This window comes from Dipteris shenzhenensis, chromosome 15 (genome assembly GCF_047967505.1).
Source record: "Dipteris shenzhenensis isolate YYH24624 ecotype China chromosome 15, Dip_SZ_1.0, whole genome shotgun sequence".
Taxonomy (NCBI): domain Eukaryota; kingdom Viridiplantae; phylum Streptophyta; class Polypodiopsida; order Gleicheniales; family Dipteridaceae; genus Dipteris; species Dipteris shenzhenensis.
Window position 1 is genome coordinate 13,161,214 of NC_141610.1, and position 20,436 is coordinate 13,181,649.

The 20,436-nt window shown below is 41.4% G+C and overlaps 1 protein-coding gene across 2 annotated transcripts in view; it reads left to right on the forward strand.

Annotated features, from left to right (window-relative positions):
• Positions 1 to 7,158: 7,158 nt before the first annotated feature.
• The window catches only part of LOC147893388 (putative glycerol-3-phosphate dehydrogenase [NAD(+)] 1, cytosolic), a 53,364-nt gene continuing 40,086 nt past the window's right edge, over positions 7,159 to 20,436 (forward strand). For both annotated transcript variants that reach the window (XM_087385743.1, XM_087385746.1), the window contains exons 1-2: positions 7,159 to 7,887; positions 8,218 to 8,439. In XM_087385743.1, coding sequence (XP_087241869.1) covers positions 7,233 to 7,887; positions 8,218 to 8,439 — 877 coding nt within the window. In that variant the 5' untranslated portion in view covers positions 7,159 to 7,232. The remainder of the gene's footprint in view (positions 7,888 to 8,217; positions 8,440 to 20,436) is intronic.

Consider the following 20,436-nt stretch of genomic DNA (forward strand, 5'->3'; position numbering starts at 1 on the left):
TTCTTTGTTTTTTTTGAGACTCCAAGTAGAGCTAGATTCTCGGGAATGCAAATAGTACGAGGTGGGCGCACAGTATATATAAGATATTTTACTATGCGATATATTTGCAGTACCACGTGGTATGTAGAGCAAACCCACGCAGTAGTTGAACTGTACCATGTGATATATCTATCACCGCTCACTATAGATAAATACTGAGCAATATATTTGTCTTTTACTGCACAATATGTAGTTTTATCGCACGGTAACGGGCGGTAGCTGGTTTCGGTAACGGGCTGCAGCCAGTCCCGATAAAAAAAATGTGGCGAGGCCGGCTTAAATCACTCCAGGGGGCCCAAAAAACATTTAAAACGTTTTAATTCGTTGTTTAAAACGTCCGTTTTAATTCCCTCCCAGACCCCTGCCTAGAACATGATCAAACAAATTATTTAAGGAAGTAAAATCAAGGGGAAAAACCTCCCTGCAGGGTAACTTTAAAAGAAATCGTCATATTCCAACTGAAAGTTGGAAATATTTTTCTTTTCATGCTTTTGATATTTGTCATGAAAGTCCTAGACATCCATGTATCCTTTCTTATATTCCCTTCCATCAGTCAAAGCATTCAAGGCATGGATTTGAGTATTTTGTCAAATTCAAGAGGCATTGCATTCAACACGAAGGTTCAAAAAGTAAAACATGTGAATGGAAGTCATTGATTATCATGTTGAACCTAAAGTCCTGATTGTGAGAGCACTTGTCATAAGAATTGTTGAGTTCTGGAAGAACAATGGCATCTTGAGATAGACAAGTATAGGAGATACTCTCAAATAGGGACATTGTTGTGGAAAGAAAGAATGTGGAAGTTGACGATGTATGTTGTAGGAAAGTTCATGGCAAATTATTTTTCGGTAGACGATATAAATACCACAATATATCTGAAGGCCTGCATTCCTTTACTTGTGCAAATCTCTGATTTTCTCTGATTTCTGCTTTTCTTCTGACAGCATTAATCACTCATTGACCCATATACTCAAATATATAACACCAAGGGAAACATGGACAAGAGTCAAGCCAATGGGAAAAGATCTCCAAATATTTAGCATAGCAACATATGCTCATGACCACAAGGACAAAAAGGGGATAGAAAGGCCACCTTTGGATCAAAGCATGACAAATGTGTATTTCTATGCTCTATAGTTAGGATGTTATTTTTTTTTAATGCTAAAGGAAAGGACATATGATGGTCATGATCTAATAGATAAATAGCATTGCAAATAAAATCCATTTAGATAAATAGAGCAATTAGATGATGCAAATTAAATAAATATGGGAAGCAATGAAGCCAATGTAAAAAACTTATACAATATAATGTCACATCAGCTCGGCAACAACTTGAGACATAAGAGTTGGTAGAATTATTAAAGGCATTATCAAAGACAAGGAACATATTCATCAAGGTCTATTCAAGTTATGTAGGAAGAACATGAAGGATCATGAAGAATAAGTCATGTGAACTTGTGGAACACCACCTCCAAGCAAGGACATATCAAATTGAAACTCAATGCAAGTAGCATAATGGAAAGATACAAGGCCAAATGTGTTGTAAAAGGTTACTCTTAGCAAGAAGGAGTATCTTTTGAGGAAAATTTTCCAAATGAAAACATACAAGGATCAGTTATAGGCACTTTGGACTTGGATATCCATTAAATAAATGTCAAGATAGCCTTTCTTGATAGAGATCTTATAGAAGATATATATATGCAACAACCACCTCCTAGTGGAAGGAAAAGACCATCTGTAATGCAAATTGAAAAAGAACTTTATGGTTTCAAGCAAGATCCATGAGCTTGGTACATTAAAATTGATGCATGGTCATGGGATTGACATTTAGAAGAAAGAAGAAGCTAGTTTATCATTGCAATCTATGTGTATGATCTAAGTATATAACAAGACATGGAGATGTTAGATTAAGTAAAGGCAAAATTTAATAGGCAATTTGAAATCAGAGATCCTAAGACTTGCACTACATTATGGGGAGTGAGATTAATAGAACATAAGATGGAATCTTTATCAATCAAAGAAAATACGCTTAGGATGCTTACATAGTTTTTGCAAACCTATTTGAATCAATCACAATAGTTGAACATAAGATGGAATCTTTATCAATCAAAGAAAATACGCTTAGGATGCTTACATAGTTTTTGCAAACCTATTTGAATCAATCACAATAGTTGAAGATTGAGAGTGAGTAGCTCTAGGATGCTACATTATATGTAGTTGGTAAGTCAATTTATTTGAAGATAAGAACTTTACCAAATATTTGTTCTTTAGTAGATTGATTAGTCAGTTCCTAGCGAATGTGAGCATCATCAAAAACTAGTGAAAAGGATATTCAAGTACCTTAACTATCATATCTAAAGAGTCCATGTAAAACTCTTACCTCTTGGGCTTCCATGATGCAAATTAGGGTCAAGGTAAAGATGCAAAGTTGACAATTTGTTTTACATTCTTACTTAATCAACATTGCATAGTATGGTCAAGCAAGAAGCAAGACATATTTGGTTTATCAATAACATAAGCATAATATATGCAAATGTGTGTTTGAAGCACTCTTCTAAGACAATAAGATTGAGAAGGCTTCTAGGTGGATTTGGTTCAATCCAAGGGGAAGCTACTATGATCTTTTGTGACAATATGAGTGCGAATTCTTTAGTGAAAGATGCAAAAGATGATAGAAATGTGAAGCATATTGTTATTTCATTCCATTTGGTATTAAATTGAAAACGGAGAGATTTGACCCTTCGATTTTTTTGTTGAAGAACAATTGGCAGGCCCATCCAAAAAGTCATTGCTAAGTGCAAAATTTGCAGGATCCAAACAAATTCTATGTATCATAGACATGAGACCTTCAAATAAAGGGGAAATATTGGAATAGTTAGTCTTATGGTCTCATGTTCGTGCACATAAGTTAATGGAGGTGTGTTTATTATACTTAAGTATGGAAACATAACCACAAGCTCTTATATATAAGTCATCTTCTTTACAACAGATGTAGGTCTACTTGGTATGTGCTCTCTCATGGGTGTGTGCCTAGCTTGAGGATGGAAGCCTAACCCCCAAGACCCTCTTGGATATAAGTCATTTTCCTTGCAATAGATGCACATTTGTAGGCCTACTTGGTGTGTGCTCTCTCATGTGTGTATGCCTACTTTAGCCATTCTCTATTCCCTCCCTATGTTGAAAATTAAGATGTGGATGAACCTAGTTTATATGCAATAAACATACCTAAAACATGTAAGCCAATTCTAACATAGGGATATCGAGCAACTACGACTTCCACTTGTAATGACTTGATATTGGAGAAACTTGCACCATGGAGATAGACCAACCCTATGATGGCACTTCATATACATAATGATAATTTATAAAGACCAACTCTATGATGAAATTCATATTGGGTAGGGACTGATACAAAAACCAATTAAAATTGGAGAAACTTGCACCATGGAGGTATTTAAAGACCAACTCTATGATGACAATTCATGAAGATGAGCTTGCTAGTTCATAATTACGATGATAACGTTAGTTTGTCCAACGGTCATCTATTTGAGAGCTAGACTCCCAAGTCATCAAAGAGATCTAGATCTACCACTATTCATGATGTTGAAAGCTTGTCCAACCATCATTTGTTCGAGAGCTCTAAACTCCCTAGTCATCAAAGAGATCTAGATTAACCAATGTTCAAGACCAACTCTATGATGACAATTCATTATTGTGAAGATGAGCTTGTTAGTTCATAAATGTGATGATAATGTTAGCTTGTCAAACCATCATTTATTTGAGAGCTAGACTCCCAAGTCATCAAAGAGATCTAGGTTTACCACTATTCATGATGTTGAAGGCTTGTCCAACCATCATTTGTTCGAGAGCTAGACTCCCTAGTCATCAAAGAGATCTAGATTAACCACTGTTCATGATGTTAAAGGCTTCTTGAAGAGTACTGCCAAAAAGAAAAGTAATAGCTACCCTATTGACGAGTCTGAGCAATTTCATTCATTCTATTAAAATTGTTGACAAAGAATTGTGAAAAAAGATGCACAACGAGCTTTGAAAATTGGTAGAAAGGCAATTTTACAATAGTTGTACACAAGAACTTAAAACCAGACTTTGCATTTTGCACGTTTTCTCATCTATAAAATAAGTATATAATAAGTACATATATTATAAATTGAATGGGATCTGAAGTGATTGTGTAAATATGCTCTTTGTTTTTTGCTACCATTTATGTTTTGCATGACCTTTAAATTGATATGAGCATAAGAGAGCATGAATGCTAGGTCTAAGTAATGCTTGTGGTTTATTAGGAGTACAAATTATGCAAGAGGGACGAGGAGAGCTAGTATAGGGGGGAGAGAGAGAGAGAGAGAGAGAGAGAGAGAGAGAGAGAGAGAGAGAGAGAGAGAGAGAGAGACTAAAATGAAAAAAGCAATAAGCTTACAAAGATTCAAAGGTTTGAGGTTATAGATGATAACATTCTCTATTTGCTGATTCTAGATGGATTACATATATTTTGGCTCTACTATTGGCTCTACTAATGGCTCTTCCAACTTCAAAAATTCATAACATCTATTCTACTAACTATCTACAACCCAAATCAATGGCAATCGCTTTCTAATTTTATGCACAAAATTCCTATCGCTAAACTTGTGCCCCCCTCCCTACGCTCCACCTCTCTTGTTTCACCTCTCCTATTTAATTGATCAACCTCTCCCAACTACCTAAATTAACCTAATCTAATCTCCCTAATACATAAATTAATGCAATTAACCTAACCTAATCGTCTCCCCCCCCCTCCCTCACCTATCTGCAAGGTCCTATTTAATTAATCAACCTCTCTCGACTACCTAAATTAACCTAATCTAATCACCCCTAATACTTAAATTAATGCGATTAATCTAACCTAATCATCTTCCCCCCCCTTCCCTCTCCCCTATTTGCAAGGTTGCCCTTGGCTCTACTAATGGCTCTTCCAACTTAAAAAATTCATAACATCTATTCTAGTCACTATCTACAACCCAAATCAATGGCAATCGCTTTCTAATTTTATGCACAAAATTCCTATCACTAAACTTGTGCCCCCCCTCCCTACGCTCCACCTCTCTTGTTTCACCTCTCCTATTTAATTAATCAACCTCTCCCAACTACCTAAATTAACCTAATCTAATCGCCCCTAGTACTTAAATTAATGCAATTAACCTAACCTAATCGTCTCCCCCCCCCCCTCTCCCTCACCTATTTGCAGGGTTGCCCTTCTGCGCTTCGGTCTCCCCCCCTCCCACCGCAGTTGTCCCTCTACTCTTCTGCCCTCTTCCCGCCCCTCTCCCTTGCATAAAACTCACATTGCAAGGCTTCGTCAATGATCCAGACCAAGAATGGCCACATGATGAGTGCTTGCATTAATTGGACCGAGAGGAGACCGAGAGGGAGTCCCCGTTGCCTTACAGCAAGGAGTGAATCTGTTAGAGTGTAAGTGGCTTCATTGGGCTTTAGTGAGACACTTTTATATAAAAAATCCTTGTGCATAGATAAAAATAATGGAGCTGTGTATGAAGCACGTTATTTGTTTTGATAGTATTATGTCAAACATCTCTCTTTTGTCCACATCTCACCTCCTTCAGCGAGGCAAACCACACATTGCAAAAGGGAGGAGCCCATGAAGAGGAATCAACAAAGATGGAGGACAATGAGGCAGAGGGGAGATAAGGAGGAAGGGGAGCGAGCAGGCAGGGAGGTCATGCTGATGGCGTGGTGATTAATGGATGCCAGTCCAGCGACTCTACCCTTCCTTATGACTTGTTTACAGAGCATCAAAAGCAAGTTTTGCGCTCGACCCTCCCTAAGCCCTCCCCTCTGTATATACAGCCGACCTGCTCAGAGAACCTTCCAGACTAAGTCGAAACTTCAGGAATGCTCCCTTAATTGCAATACGCAATTAGTTTGGTTAATCCACAATTGAGAATAATATGCCCACAAACGCTTGGGTTAATTTGCACCTCCCACCTTAACGCTAATTCAAATACCCTTTTTTGAATGTCGTGGGCACCTACTGGGGATACAAAAGTAATGATTGAAGTAAAAGTTATTCTAGTCCAAACTTTGACACTTGAGTTCTAGATGGAATGAAGAATAGCACAATAGGAGTAGAAGAGATAAAAATCATCGTGGAGCATAATAAACACGTTGTGTTTGCCTGAGGGAACACTCGATCATCAAAATTAGAGCATGTTACAATGAAAATTGAGTGCTAGAGAGAATGTCAAGTTCTTAGTTTGGAGAATTGCAAGTGTCATGTAAGTCATCAAAATGTTGCATAGGTCCCCTACATAGAGTGTGGCATTACATATGGGACCCCAAACATGGATGTGAATTCTCCTTGAGTGGATGTGTCTCCAACGACTCGAAGCATAGTGCGAACGAGAGTGGTTGTGAGTAGGTGCAAATGGATGCGTGGATGGAGGGCCAATAATTTGAGGGCAACGAGGGATGGCAACATCCGGGCCTTGTTGAGTTGGAAAGACAACTCATAGACACTTTTCGGACAAAGGCTACTGGTTTGGCACCCTTGCCCACCCCTCGAGTGCTCTCAGCAACACCAATAAAGAATACACTCTTCATCTGCAGGTGAGCCAAACGGATTTGGTGGACAAATCATATGAACATTTGGAAATGGATGCTAGGCAAGGCGTGTGAATGCGGGCGGGGCTGTTGGCGGCCATCGGTCGGTCGACCATCAGTTCGAGGCAGAAAAGGAAGGCCAAGGGTTGAAGCGGGCAGGGGAGGGTCCAAAGTGGGCCATAGGGAGGTGAGTCACAAACGATGATCTGTGATAGCAGGAAGGGATGCACATCTGAGGCACGGGGGGCATGGATTTGGTGGTTGGTCGGAACTTGGAACCTGACCTGGGCATAGATTCGGAGGTCGGTTGGAACTTGGGGAACTTGGAGCTTTGACTTGGGTGGGGAGGGTAGGCCACCCAAAACTCAAAGTGTCAAACCAACCAACGGGCTTGAACTCAAAGTGTCAAACCAACGCACCGGCCGCTACCTCACTCTCCTAAATGCAATGCTACCTACTTACTAATTTTTAGTGCTGTCTCGGCCACCAGCTTCTACACCATCTCTCTCTCTCTCTCGCAGACCCATTTCTCCAATGCTTGCTTGTCTCGGCTTCGCGAGCTTTCTTCCATCGCTCTCATGGATTCTCCTCGCTCTCATGCCAATGGCCACTCTCCTTCTCTCCCCCAAACGGTCTCGGATTCCTCTGATCACCGCCTCCAGGAGCTCCGGCAGCTCTTGAACAAGCCCGATGGCGATCCCTTGCGCATCGTCGGCGTCGGCGCCGGTGCATGGGGCAGCGTTTTCATCGCCATGCTGCAGGATGCTTATGGACACTCTCGAGAGAAGGTGCAAATCCGCATTTGGCGACGAGCTGCTAAAGCGGTCGACAAGGCGTCCGCTGAGCATTTGTTCGAGGTGATTAACGGGAGGGAAGATGTGCTGAGGCGCCTGATACGTAAATGCGCCTACTTGAAGTACGTGGAGGGCCGCCTGGGAGATCGCACGTTGTATGCCGACGAGATTTTGCGGGATGGTTTTTGCAATAACATGCTTGATACTCCGCTCTGCCCACTCAAGGTAGTGACGAATTTGCAAGAAGCTGTTTGGGATGCGGATATCGTCATTAACGCTCTTCCTTCCACGGAGACGCGTCCTGTCTTTGAGGAGATAGGCCGGTACTGGAGAGAGCGTCGAACCATGCCTGTGATCATATCTTTAGCCAAGGGCGTGGAGGCGGCTCTCTCACCCGAGCCTCATATAGTGACGCCCACCCAAATGATTCAAGCGGCTAGTAAGTTCTCTTGGGAAGTACAATCAATTGAAGTTTATGTTGAGCTGAGATTGCAAATGCATGCCGAGCCTCGCACGCCAATCATGCAGATGAACCGCTTTCCTCAAAACAAGTAGAGTGCAAAACAATTCTAGATTATCTGATCTGGTATCTTGGTTCATGCTTGTATTTTCGATTGTTTTGTCCCTATATTATCGTCGGATGGGATCAAATACTTGGTTAAACATCGTCCGAAGTTTCTCCTCCTCCGGTTTCTAGAATGTTTGCTTTAGCGCTTAATATTTGCCATCTTTGGTCTGATGATACCCCGTTTGTGCTGGCTGTGGACAGCAAATGTTCCAAACGACAGGATTTTGTATTTGGGAGGCCCAAATATTGCTGCTGAAGTGTATAATAGGGAATATGCAAATTCTCGGATATGTGGATCGGAGAAGTGGGGAAAGCCCTTAGCTAGGTTTCTGCGCCAGCCACATTTCATGGTTTGGGAAAACCCTGACCTGGTGACACACGAAGTGATGGGAGGACTCAAGAATGTTTATGCCATAGGTGCCGGTAAGAACTTTATTGGAACAGAAAAGACTTGTGTCTATTTTGCTTCATGCAAGCCTTACTGCAATGATTTGAGTTTGCTAAGGGATTGCCCACTTCACATGTGACTAGGTCAATGTGCATGATTGTAATTTCTTATCATCCCAACGTCTCTCTTTTCCCCTCATATTTCCCACCTGTCGTCGGGACTGACTTTAAATAAAAGCGTTCTTGGAAAAATCCCATTCAAAAACCAATAAGATACATTTTAAAACCCCTTTCTGTGCTTATCTTTAGTACAATGTCGGTGTATCAGTGTTGAATGTGGTGCGTCAGTGCAAGGTTGCAGCAGCAAGGATGTAAGTTTACAAGAGAGCGAAGACAAATGCAAGTACAATGTAACTGCAGAAGTGTGCTGGGTGAGAGTCTGGAGATGTGAATTGCTTAAGGCAGTTTGCCTCATGAGAGGACAGACGTGCAACATCTCTATATTGGAAAAATAGATCAAGAGAAAATAGATCAAGAGACAATATATAGTGCTGTTCCAAAAACAGATGGCATTAGTGCAAGAACACAAGGCTGCGTGCCAGTTGGAGGAAGGTTTTCCTTTGTTTTCTGAGTTATTATATCTCGTTCTCTGTGGATGGTGATGATTGTCTTTTCGGTCAATAGGAGGGCTGCAAGATCTTCCTGAATAGATGTGCATGTTTTACTTGTTTTACTTGTGGTCACATTTGTTAGCATGATGTTGTGGGCTGTAAGTAACATAAACCAGCTGGCTTGTTAATGTCTTGTGGAGCATGCAAAAGTGGTGCTGGTTGTGTATGGTGACACCAAACGTAATATGACTGTCAACCGCATGAATGCCCAAGCAACCATGCAACAGTTCTGCAATGTACTTCTGCTTTTAGGCAACCACACCAATACTACTTTACTGGCATAATCATACTACGGTCTATGTGCAAAGGTACTCCTGAGCTCCCACCTTTGCATATGTTGGGCCTTTGTGCTGCTGCTGGCTGGTCCTGGTATTGCTGCGTATGCCCCTGCATGGTGATGGCACAATCCTCCACGCAGGCTGCTGGCGCAATCCTCCACACAGCCAGGTACCCTCAGCCCTTTTTCCCCCTACAGTCTCCTGCCCCCTTGTCCCCTCCAAACGGGGGCTCACGGTGGAGAAATGGGGACAGAAAGAAAAAATTTAGAGGCTCTTAATCACATGTCTTGGATTTAATAACGTTGCCATCTTGCATAAGAGTAGCAGGTCTTAAACCTAAGGACTTGAGGATACAAGATCTTAAATCTTTAGATAAGAGATCCAAGGTTTAGAGAATGGACCAATGTCCCAGGCCTTAGGGAGAAGGGCCCATTCAGAGAAGTGTTCCTTAAAGGGACCCTTGTGACTCCTTGGTTGCCTCCAAGGAACTCAGAAAATAGCCCTCCATTCCACACATATTAAGAGTTGCCTAGATTGTCCAAACGTGCTAGGCAACTACTACTTAAGAAAAAGGCTCCACCTTGTGGAGCTTTGAGATAAACAAGTCCATTTGGGATGGGAGTTCTTCAAGAGGGGTGTTAAAAGTTAGAGACAAGAGGGGATGAATTTGATATGGCCTGCATGGAAAGTGATGAACCTAGTCCTAGAAACCCTTTCAGCCAGACACTGCAAAAGAAGGCTAGAGATAAAAATTCTGTTTTCTTAGGAGTGCTCTTGAGGACTGGAGGATAATTAAGTTGATGATCTTTCAATCGAAGCAAACTTCATCTTGAAATTGAGCGCACCAATTGGGTGTCACTGATTGTCATTGCTTTAAATAGATCAGAGTTTGTGTCAATATGAAGAAAGCCAATGGAGTCACAAGTTGGGGTGGATTATGTAGGACCTATTCACATGTAGATAGAGGCACTCAAGGCCAGGTATGTCATAGTATCATGACAAAGTGGGCAAAGGCTGAGGCAGTGAAGAATGGAGATGCACAACCTATTGCTAAATTTGTGTTTGAAAACATCATCATCAGATTCGGCGGTCCATTGGAGATAGCAATGGACCCAGAGTTGCCCTTTGTGAATGAGGTTATTCACCCTCTGCTTATAGAGTTTATGCTGATGCATTGCAAATCCAAATCTTACTATTTCCAAAGAAATGGTGAAGCTGAAGCCACTAACAAAACTCTTTCAGGAATCTTCGCCAAAACAATAGAAGTCAACAAGACATATTGGGAATTGGAACTTCAAACTGCCCTTGGCTTGTGGGCACAAAGAAAGACATTCAGAGTAAGCTAACTCATACTCCATTCAGACTGACCTATGCATAGATTGGAGGCAGTTGTGCCAGCCATATTCACTCTCCCTAGCTCAAGGATAGTGGTCTAGGAGAGATTGGAAGGCAATGCTATGGCAAAATGGCTGTCGCAGTTGGAAGAGTTGGACGAAGCCTGTATGTTGACAGTCCCGACCATGATCACAAAAGGATGAGAAGGAGGGCCTCGTTTGTTGAAGGCAAAAGACTTCAAGGAAGGACAGCTAGCTCTATTGTATAGTGTTAGGATACATAGAGGAAATTCAAATATAGGGCACTAGGAGAATTTCTAGATCAAGCAGATCCCCAACTGGAAGCACTGGATAAAACTGAGTTCAATGCGTTCATAAATGGCAGCCTCCTTAATAGATACTGTCTACCCACATTATGGAGGAGAACCAAGAAGCTCTCGGGGGATGAATCTCAAACCCTATGTGACTTCTTGCATTGAAGCACCAGTAATAAGCAACTATCTTATGGAAAGCCAATATCTAGCCTTAAATCCTACCCCATTAATGACTGTGCACTCCATCCTCCAATGCTCATGTAGTCATCCACTAATAAAATATAGAGCTTGACAAGTTCTTTCTACCAAGTCAATGAATCATGTTACCTATAGTTCCTATGCATGGATGAAAGACTTGTTGAGAGTTTGACCAACTCTATTATTGAACCTTGCATGAAAATGAAGGGAGGGCATTAGAATAATCAGTTTGCAGGTTTCATGTATTGTAATTAATTTGCATAAGTTATAGTGTGTGTGTAGAGTGGTATATGTGTGGATAAGGGATCAACCCTTCCATGGATGATTTTGTACTTTGCTTTGTTGATAATATAGATGTACATTTTGTAGGTTTATGTTGTATTCTCTTGTATTTTCCTTTGATTTTCAAATTTGGACTTTCCAAAATAGGTTAGTTCATGGAAAAACACTAGGCTATTTCTCGTACATCCTAGAGACCCCCCCCCCACCCCCACACTAAGCTATTTCTTGTACGTCCTAGAGACCCCCCCTCATCCCCCCCCCCCCAGTTGCGTAACCCGTACAGTAAGATTGTACTACCTACCATATGACTGTAAGGGTGAACCATTCATCATTGGATGCCTTCTCAATATTGCCTTGCACACCCCCCATCCAGATCACTATACATTGCTATCGGTACATTGTTGTTGCCCTATGCCCCGTCTATACTTGCTCCCCCTTTTTATGCATTGCCATCACTCTCCCATTTATACACTGTCTGTTTAGGCATACAACAACCGATGACAATAGTTGTATGACTCATCCAAAACTCTCTTGCCTGCTTCACAATTTGTCTCCTCTACCTCACTCCTTCTAGATCTTCCTTACAATTACTCCACAGACCCCCTATACTCACTTCTACCATCTCACACTCACCAACTCACTCATACTCTCACACATCTCTTCCTTCCTCCTAGAGCTCCTTGTAGGAATTAAAAGATTTCTTTGGTTTCAAGTCCGTGAATGAATTTCTTTTGAACACGAGTTGTAGGAGCATCCCTTCCTCTTGACCTCTCTATGCACCCGTCAAATGGTCATCTTTTGGGCAAATGTGTTTTTTAGGTGTTCTTTGATTCCCTAGAAATCGTTCCAAAGTTTTGTTAGCTAGCCCTCTACCCCTCCGTTGCAAGGAGATTTTTCTCCATCCTTATCATTTTGGGATTTGAGTCAGTTGAAGAAGACATTATTATAACCTCTTCATTCATTCGTTTTCCTTGAATTTCTCCCTCACGTCTATTGCCAATTTCTTCCACCATTGGAGCCACTTTTGGGTAGGTTAGTGAGTCCCTTCTCTTCCATCACTACCTACTTTAGCAACCTCGTGTTAGGGTCATTGTCATTGACCCAAACATTAGTGATGAAAATATTATGCTTAGCATCTAGATGGTTCTTTGTTTAGGTTGTTTAGGTATAGGATTGAGATTGTAGGATGCTAGGATCAATGCCACATTTGTAGGTTGTTTGGGCATTTTGTCAAAGATCACCCAAAGAAAGAAAGGTGTTCTAAAAGGAAGAACAAGGTCAGCTTGATCATCCTTTTAGTTTTATGCCTTCCTGTCAAAAATGGATGGTTGTTCGAGATTGTAGGGTTTCAATTCTAGATCTGGCATGCACAGAGCCTAAGCTTCTCTCTCCATCTTTTCAACAAGTTGTTCCCCCTATTTTAGGATAGTTTAAAGGAGGGACTCCGATTGGGTTGACCCTTTGGTGATTTTGATATGCCCATGTCTGCGAAGATGGACACGCCTTTTTGTTGGAGAATTCACCTCCTCATCTGGCAGCCCCCAAATGAGGAGTGCATGTGGGAGGTGGACTTAGGGCTAGGGTTGCCACATGGGCCACACTTTGGTTGCAATGTGGGCAGCATACCCACAGGGAAAATCTGCAAAGGGGGCTGCCACATGGGCAGCACCTCACAGCAAGAAAACAAAGTAATATGACATTAGCAGCAAACAAGTCATGTGGGCATGGCCTGTTTCGAGAGAACCTAGCCCATTGCCTAGGGAATCTTCGGAATAAGGACTAACAGCCAGGGTGGGGGTCTATGCATCCAATGTGCATCGCTCGGTGAAAGTGTAAAAAATGCTTGCAGGCCAAGCCTTCTGAAAACACTTCCGCCTTTTCGGCAGTTGCTCTCTATCTTGGAGTCTTGTGCTCCCAGATGGCACGGAGCGTATAGATAATGTTCTGCCAAATGGCGGCGAGAGGTTGACGGAGAGACTTGTTGGCCTCCCATGACCATGCTGCAGCTGGCCATTCGGATCCAGGTGGTGATGCTGGCTATTATCTCCTAAACACTATCCTTTGGCGACTGTAGTGGACATTGTCGTGAGGGGGAACCACATCATATGCCTCTATCTTGATAACTTTCTGCTAATGAATTCTGGAAGCTGGGGAAGTAGAATCAAAAGAGAAGGCATGGCCCCCCCTCTATGAGCCATGTGACCATCCCCCATGTGAAACCCCTCTGTATTCTCTGCGTCTTGGCAACACTCTAGAGAGCACCCATCTAGATCCTTTACCTTGCTAGGCAGCCCCAAAGACAGTGTGGGATCATCTTTAGATCTCTGTTTGCACAGCAGTGGCATTTGTCATCCACAAGCATTTGCTCCATCCAATGTTCAATGGGCAAGCCTCTGTGCGCTACCATCGGGCCAAAATGGATATCTTCCGCGGCTTGAGACTGGACCACACATGAGACGAAAAAATGAGATGACCTTGTGGAGAACTTGCTGCTTAACCCATTGTCTCTCTCGCGAAGGGATCCACTCAGCTTCCTCCAACTAAAGATAGCAGCCAATGCAAGTGGTGTGAGATAAGAAGAGCACCTCCTCTATCTTGTCCGAATGCTCTACTCGTGCTTGCGAGAAACACTCCTTTGGATTGCACTAAGAGGTCAGTCCTCCCACAACCACAGGTGCCATCTCGTCCCTGTCTGCCTGTCTGGGTCAATACTCCAGTCCTTGTGCAAGCATCCCACTACCCTGATCCTTTGTCACTCCAGTAGCTCCATAGACCTGCCCCTCCAGGTCCTTTGGCTGAAGAAGGCCCACAGTCTTGATCCTACAGCATCTGTGACAGGAACAGCCAAAGAAATGCTGCAAAAGTTGAACCCTTAGGGGACTCCGATCTTGGGGAATTGTCCATATCAGCGGGGCAGGTCTATTGCCCTACGCAGGCCCTTCCACCATGACTTTGGGATTATTGCCTTGATATCTGCCATCCCAATGCTTGCTGTCTTAAGTATGAAAGTGCCTACACACGTGCCTCTCAATGTTCACAGAAAACATTTTCCTCAACAAATCACAAAACTTGGGGTTTCAGTTTTTGAAGGTTCTTCTTGAGAATTTGCAGATTTTTAAACTAATGCATAATTATATTGCCTAAAATTTTGTAGATTTTACAAAATTGAGAAAAGAATTGTTACAAGTGAAAATGAAAGTGTTCTTTGTATATAGTTTGCAGGCTTTCTGCGAACACTGGTGCCTCTGTCTCTGGGGGAAGGCGGCGCCAAGCTCCGAAGGCCCTAGCTAGTCTGCTATCCCATTGGACTTATCTGATGTGTGTCTAATTAAGTGCTCTCAGACCTTAAGAAGGCTCCGCATTAGGGAGGATCCCTTACTTGTGCGGTGGTGTCTGAGAAAATCCATCTGTGAGATTGCCTGCCATTGACCTCCCGTAAGGGGATTGAAACCTTAAAGGTAATTATCTTTAACACAAATTCACCACTTAATCAATTGGAGAAGAAGAACACAATTACACCACGAAAACGATAGCAGATTGGGTACAATCTCCCCTCCCTAGATGAGTGGCTCACGCTTCCTCGTCTAGAGTATTTATGATATTTCATAGAAGCACAAGGAGCCAAAACTATCCCTCTCTTCCAAAATGAGGGATTTGCTTTACATAGCCATCTTAGGGCCCAAAATTGAATTATGTGCATTCCAAAATATATTGCTCAAACTTGCAATAATAAAACAAATACAAAATTGGTCCATGGCCATATATAATGCGTTGTGCGACACCTTGATCGGTACCCTCGCACTAACTCCAATCCTCGCTATGAGTTCCATCACCTGTACTCAAGCCGCCAATTACATAAGTTATTAACAATCGATTGAACGAATCACCGAATCAACCAATCCCAACATAACCACGCTCAAAGCACAATAATCAAGCAAAATACCAATAACACTAGCGACATCAGTATTAACATGGAATCACCCACAATACCAAGCATCTATCATGGCCAAAGACAAGCTAGTCAGGGGTCCCCAACTAACCACACAAAGTATCCACTAGGACCCCTGCCGCGTCTGGTGCGCTCCAATGAAGTACTTTGCCATAGTCACACTTGACTAAAATAATAATGTCCAAAGTAAGATATACTAGAAATATAATTTCCGTAACATTCCTCTTGCTTGGATTGCAACTGACCTTAGTTGCGTGTTTGATTATGGGAACTAATGAGGTTTGGAAAAGTTCGAAAGAACCGCCTAGGCATCCAGTGAGCATCATCTCTCGGCTGATTCTTAAATTTGAGCAAGTATTTAGTATAGACATTTCCTTTTCGGGGTGAGGTCTGTTGATGATCAATAATGCATTCGGGTTCTAGAATTTCTTCTTCATCAACAATCAATGGAGCCTCTTCATAAACAGGATGAATAGGTAAAGGTTTTTTGAAGGGCTTTAAGAGGCTGATATAAAAAGCATTATGTATTTTTCAATTATTAGGTAATTCAAGCCTATAAGCTAGGTCATTGATTTTCTGAATCACCTTGAAAGATCCATAAAAATGAGGGGACATCTTAATTACTGGCCATTTCTCAACACTCTTTAATCTTCTTTTCTCAATCCGAAGAAGTACATAATCACCTTCTTTAAAAGGCATGTGTTTCCGTTTATTATTAGCTTGTTTTGTGTACTTCTCTTTAGTGATTGCAATGGTTTCTCGAACCTCTTTGATAATATTTTGATGGTCATGGGTAAATGCATCTGCTACCTTCACTCTATGGGTTAATCGTGTGATAGGAATAGGTAAAACCTTCCCATAGATAATCTCAAAGGGTGCTCTTATGAGAAGTATTATTATAAGCAAATTATAAGAGGTGAAGATATTTGTGCCAAGTCTTTGGTTGACTTCTTGCATAAGCTCTTATCATGTCCAGAATAGTACTATTTGTGACTTCAGTGTGTCCATTCGATTTTGGATGAAAAGTTGATGAGAAATCTAACTTAGTGCCTAGATTATGAAATAATGCAGTCCCAAAATTACTGCAAAACTTCGAATCGCGATCAGACACTATAATCTTTGGCAAGCCATGATGATCAAAGATATGCTTGATGAATAAATGTGCAGCTTGCTGAGCTGTTAAAGTCTTCTTGCATGGGATGAAATAAGCTTGCTTATTAAAGCGATCTACTATCAGCCATATCATATCATTTTGATTCGTTGTAGTAGGAAAACCTATTATGAAATCCATAGATATTTATTCCCAAGGTTGCGTAGGAATAGGCAAAGGCATTAGCAATCCCGGGGTCTTTCCTTTATAACTCTTGATCTTTTGACAAGTGATACATTCGGCTATAAACTTAGCCACATCTTTTCTTATAGTAGGCCAATGAAATTCTCTTGCTATCACTTATAAAGTGGCAGTCACTCCCCTATGTCCCATATATGGTGATTGGTGCATTTCTTCCATGACAATTTATTTAAAGGGTCGAGTGATGCATAATTTCTTTTGATAAAAGAGGTATCCATCATTGCATGAATAGTCCAACATAGGATTCCAAATATTATTCTCTAATTTGTTCCATATACCGGAAAAGTTTGGATCCTCTTGATAAGAATTCTTCATACCTTCGAAAGGCTGGGTCTCTACAGCAGTGATGTGATTAATGCTTGGCTTTTTGCTAAGAGCATCAACAACTACATTTTCTTTTCCAGGTTGATACAGAATCATGGGCTGAAAACTCTGTATAAACGATGCCCACTTGATGTGCTTATTGGATATTAGTGGTTGAGTCAATAAATGCTTGATACTTTGCTGATCAGTTTTAATAAGAAAACTCAGCTTCCATCAAATAATGTTTCCACATTTGTAAGGCATGCACAACAGCGGTTAATTCTTTATCATATGTACTATAATTGCATTCTGCTGGTTTTAGTTTTTGGCTCTCATATACTATTGGATGTCCATCTTGCATAAGTACGATTCCAATTCCATATCCACTAGCATCGGTTACAACTGCAAAGAATGGTCTAGAGAAATCGGGTAGTTGCAACACATGAGCTTGTGTGAGCTTCTTTCAAAGCTGTAAAAGATTTATCTTGATGCTTGGTCCATAAGAAATGCTTAGCTTTTCTAAGAAGGTCTGTCAATGGATGTGCAATGTATGCAAAATTCTTGACAAACTTTCTGTAAAAGCTACACAATCCCAAGAATGATCTTAATTCGTGTATATCTCGGGGTTTAGGCCATGTGACTATACATTCAATCTTCTTTGGATCTACTCGAATCCCATCAATGGATACAATGTGACCCAAATACTCTATCTGATCTTAAAAGAAACTACTCTTTTCAAGATTTATGTACAATTGATTTTCTTTCAAGAGTGAAAAGACTAGCTTCATATATTTTTCATGCTCCTCAATATCTTTGCTAAACACCATAATATCATAGAAAAATACTACCACACAATCTTGGTGTTTAGAAAGATTCGGTTCATCATTCTACTAAAAGTAGCTGGAGCATTAGTTAGCCCAAAAGGCATAACTAGGAACTCATAATGTCCCGTTTGAGTTCTAAAGGTAGTCTTGTATATATTCTCTTCTACCATACGAACTTGATGATAGCCGGATTTGGGATCTATCTTACTGAAGACCTTTGCCCCTTTCAATTTGTCCAAAAGATCATCAATCCTAGGGATTGGATATTTGTTCTTCACTGTGATTTTGTTTAGTGCAGGTTGATATAATTGATACCCTCTGCTCTCCTGGCTGTAACCAATGAATATGCATTTGATTGCCTTGTCATCAAGCTTATGTCTCAGCTGAGATGGTATATGAACATATGCAAGAGACCCAAAAACTTTCATGTGTGAAAGTGAAGGCTTCTTGCCTTTCCATGCTTCATAAGGTGTAATAGTCTTTAATGCCCGTGTAGGTGATCTATTCAGCACATAGTTGGCACACATTACTGCATCAAGCCAAAATTTATTGGGCAAAGACTTGGCCTTAAGCATGCATCTGGCCATCTCCATTGTGGATCTGTTTTTCCTTTCAGAAACAGGATTTTGCTGAGGAGTGTAAGGAGTAGTGCATGAGTGAATAATGCCCCGTGAGGATAGAAATGCATCAAACTCCTTTGACATATACTCACCCCCCCTATCTGTGTTGAGGGTGACAAGCTTGCATCCTGATTCAATCTCAACCATATTCAGCCATCTCTGAAAGCATAAGAAAACTTCAGATTTGGCCTTTAAAGGATATACCCAGCAATACCTTGTGAAATCATCAATGAGAGTCATGAAATACTTGTATCCTCCAATGGCATTTGTCCTCATCGGGCCACAGACATCACTGTGTACTAGCTGCAATTTCCTTTGTGAGAGTTTTGGACAATTCTTTTGAAAAGGAAATCGATGCATCTTACCCAAAAGACAACCCTCACACACATGTTTAGAAACTGTGTGAGTCTGAGGTACATCATTTGCCATCTGCTGTGAATGTAGCTTTGCAAAAGCTCTATAATGGAGATGGCCCATTCTCTCATGCCAAAGATGAGTTTCAGCAAGCTGTGAATCTGAAATAGCCAATGCTTCAGTAGAAAGTGCAGCTGAATGATGATCAAGGTGATAAAGCCCTTTTTGCAAAGTTCCGGTGAGAACTATGGCATTGTCATCACGAAGATCATATACTAGGCATCTGTAGCCATCAAAAATTACTCTGAAATCTGAAGTAGCGCTGGAAATGGATGTGAGCTGCACATCTTCAACTCCTTTTACAGCATATGAAGCATTATTGGCACATGTAACAGTCCCCCCTCGAGGTGCATCAGCTAGAGAATGAAACAACTGTCTGCAAGATGTGACATGCTTGGAAGCTCCACTATCAAAGTACCAGGACTGAGCATCATTAGCAGCAAAGAGTGCATCAGCTTTGGAGGGATCAAATGAGCAATGGACAGCCCATGCCCAATCATCCTGAAGAGCATGTGCATGTGAAGCATCTGCTGGCTCATGGGATTCAATGGCATGTGAGGCATTAACTGTCAATCCTGCTTTCTTTTTCTCCAAAGCAATGCGCTTCCTGCATTCTGAAATGTCATGTCCAGGCTTGTGACAATAGTTGCATCTTTTCTTCTTTCCTTTATGTGCTGTATTTTTAGATGCATGGGAGGAATTGCAGCTGCTATGTGTAGAGGAATTGCAGCTGCTATGCGCAGATTTTGGCTTGCCCATAGGCTTGGAAGCCTTGCCTCTTCCTGTCTGCTGTGAAGCAAATGCATGATCAGGAATTATGGCTTGTCTGTTAGCTCTACTTTGCTCTTCCTGCAAAAGCAAAGTAACTAGCTGATCAAAAGAATAGTGGTCTGGATTACCCATGGCCACTAATCGAAGGGTTGTAGCAAACCCTTGATATGTATCTAGTAGTCCATTCAATGTAGTACTGACAAGTTGTGAATTGGGCACTACCTCATCAATGTTGGCAAGCTGTTCCATGAGGTCCTTGACCTTCGTCAAATATGCATCCATTGACTCACCTTCATTCATATTCACTTCCTGTAATTGCCTTCTCAAATATGCAACACGAGCTTCATTGCGAATGTGATATAGAGAAGCCAATTTATCCCAAGCATCCTTTGCTGTCCTGCAAGACCGGATGTGTGGAATAATGATTCTCTTGCATGATAAAGTAATGCATGAATGTGCATTTGCATCTCTTGCATCCCATCTAGACTATTCTTGAGTTGGAAGAGCAGCAGCAGGAGTGCTAGAGGAAGAGGCATCAGGAGGAGTACCACCTGTAGAAGGTGCAGCAGTAGAACCAACCACTGTCGCATTGGCTGGCCTCAGATCAGCCCCAGAAACAATATTCCACAAATGCTTTGCAACAAGAATATGTTTCATGAGATAAGACCACATCGGATAGTTGGTGCCATCCAACTTATCATCTTCCCGAAGAACTCCAAATAAA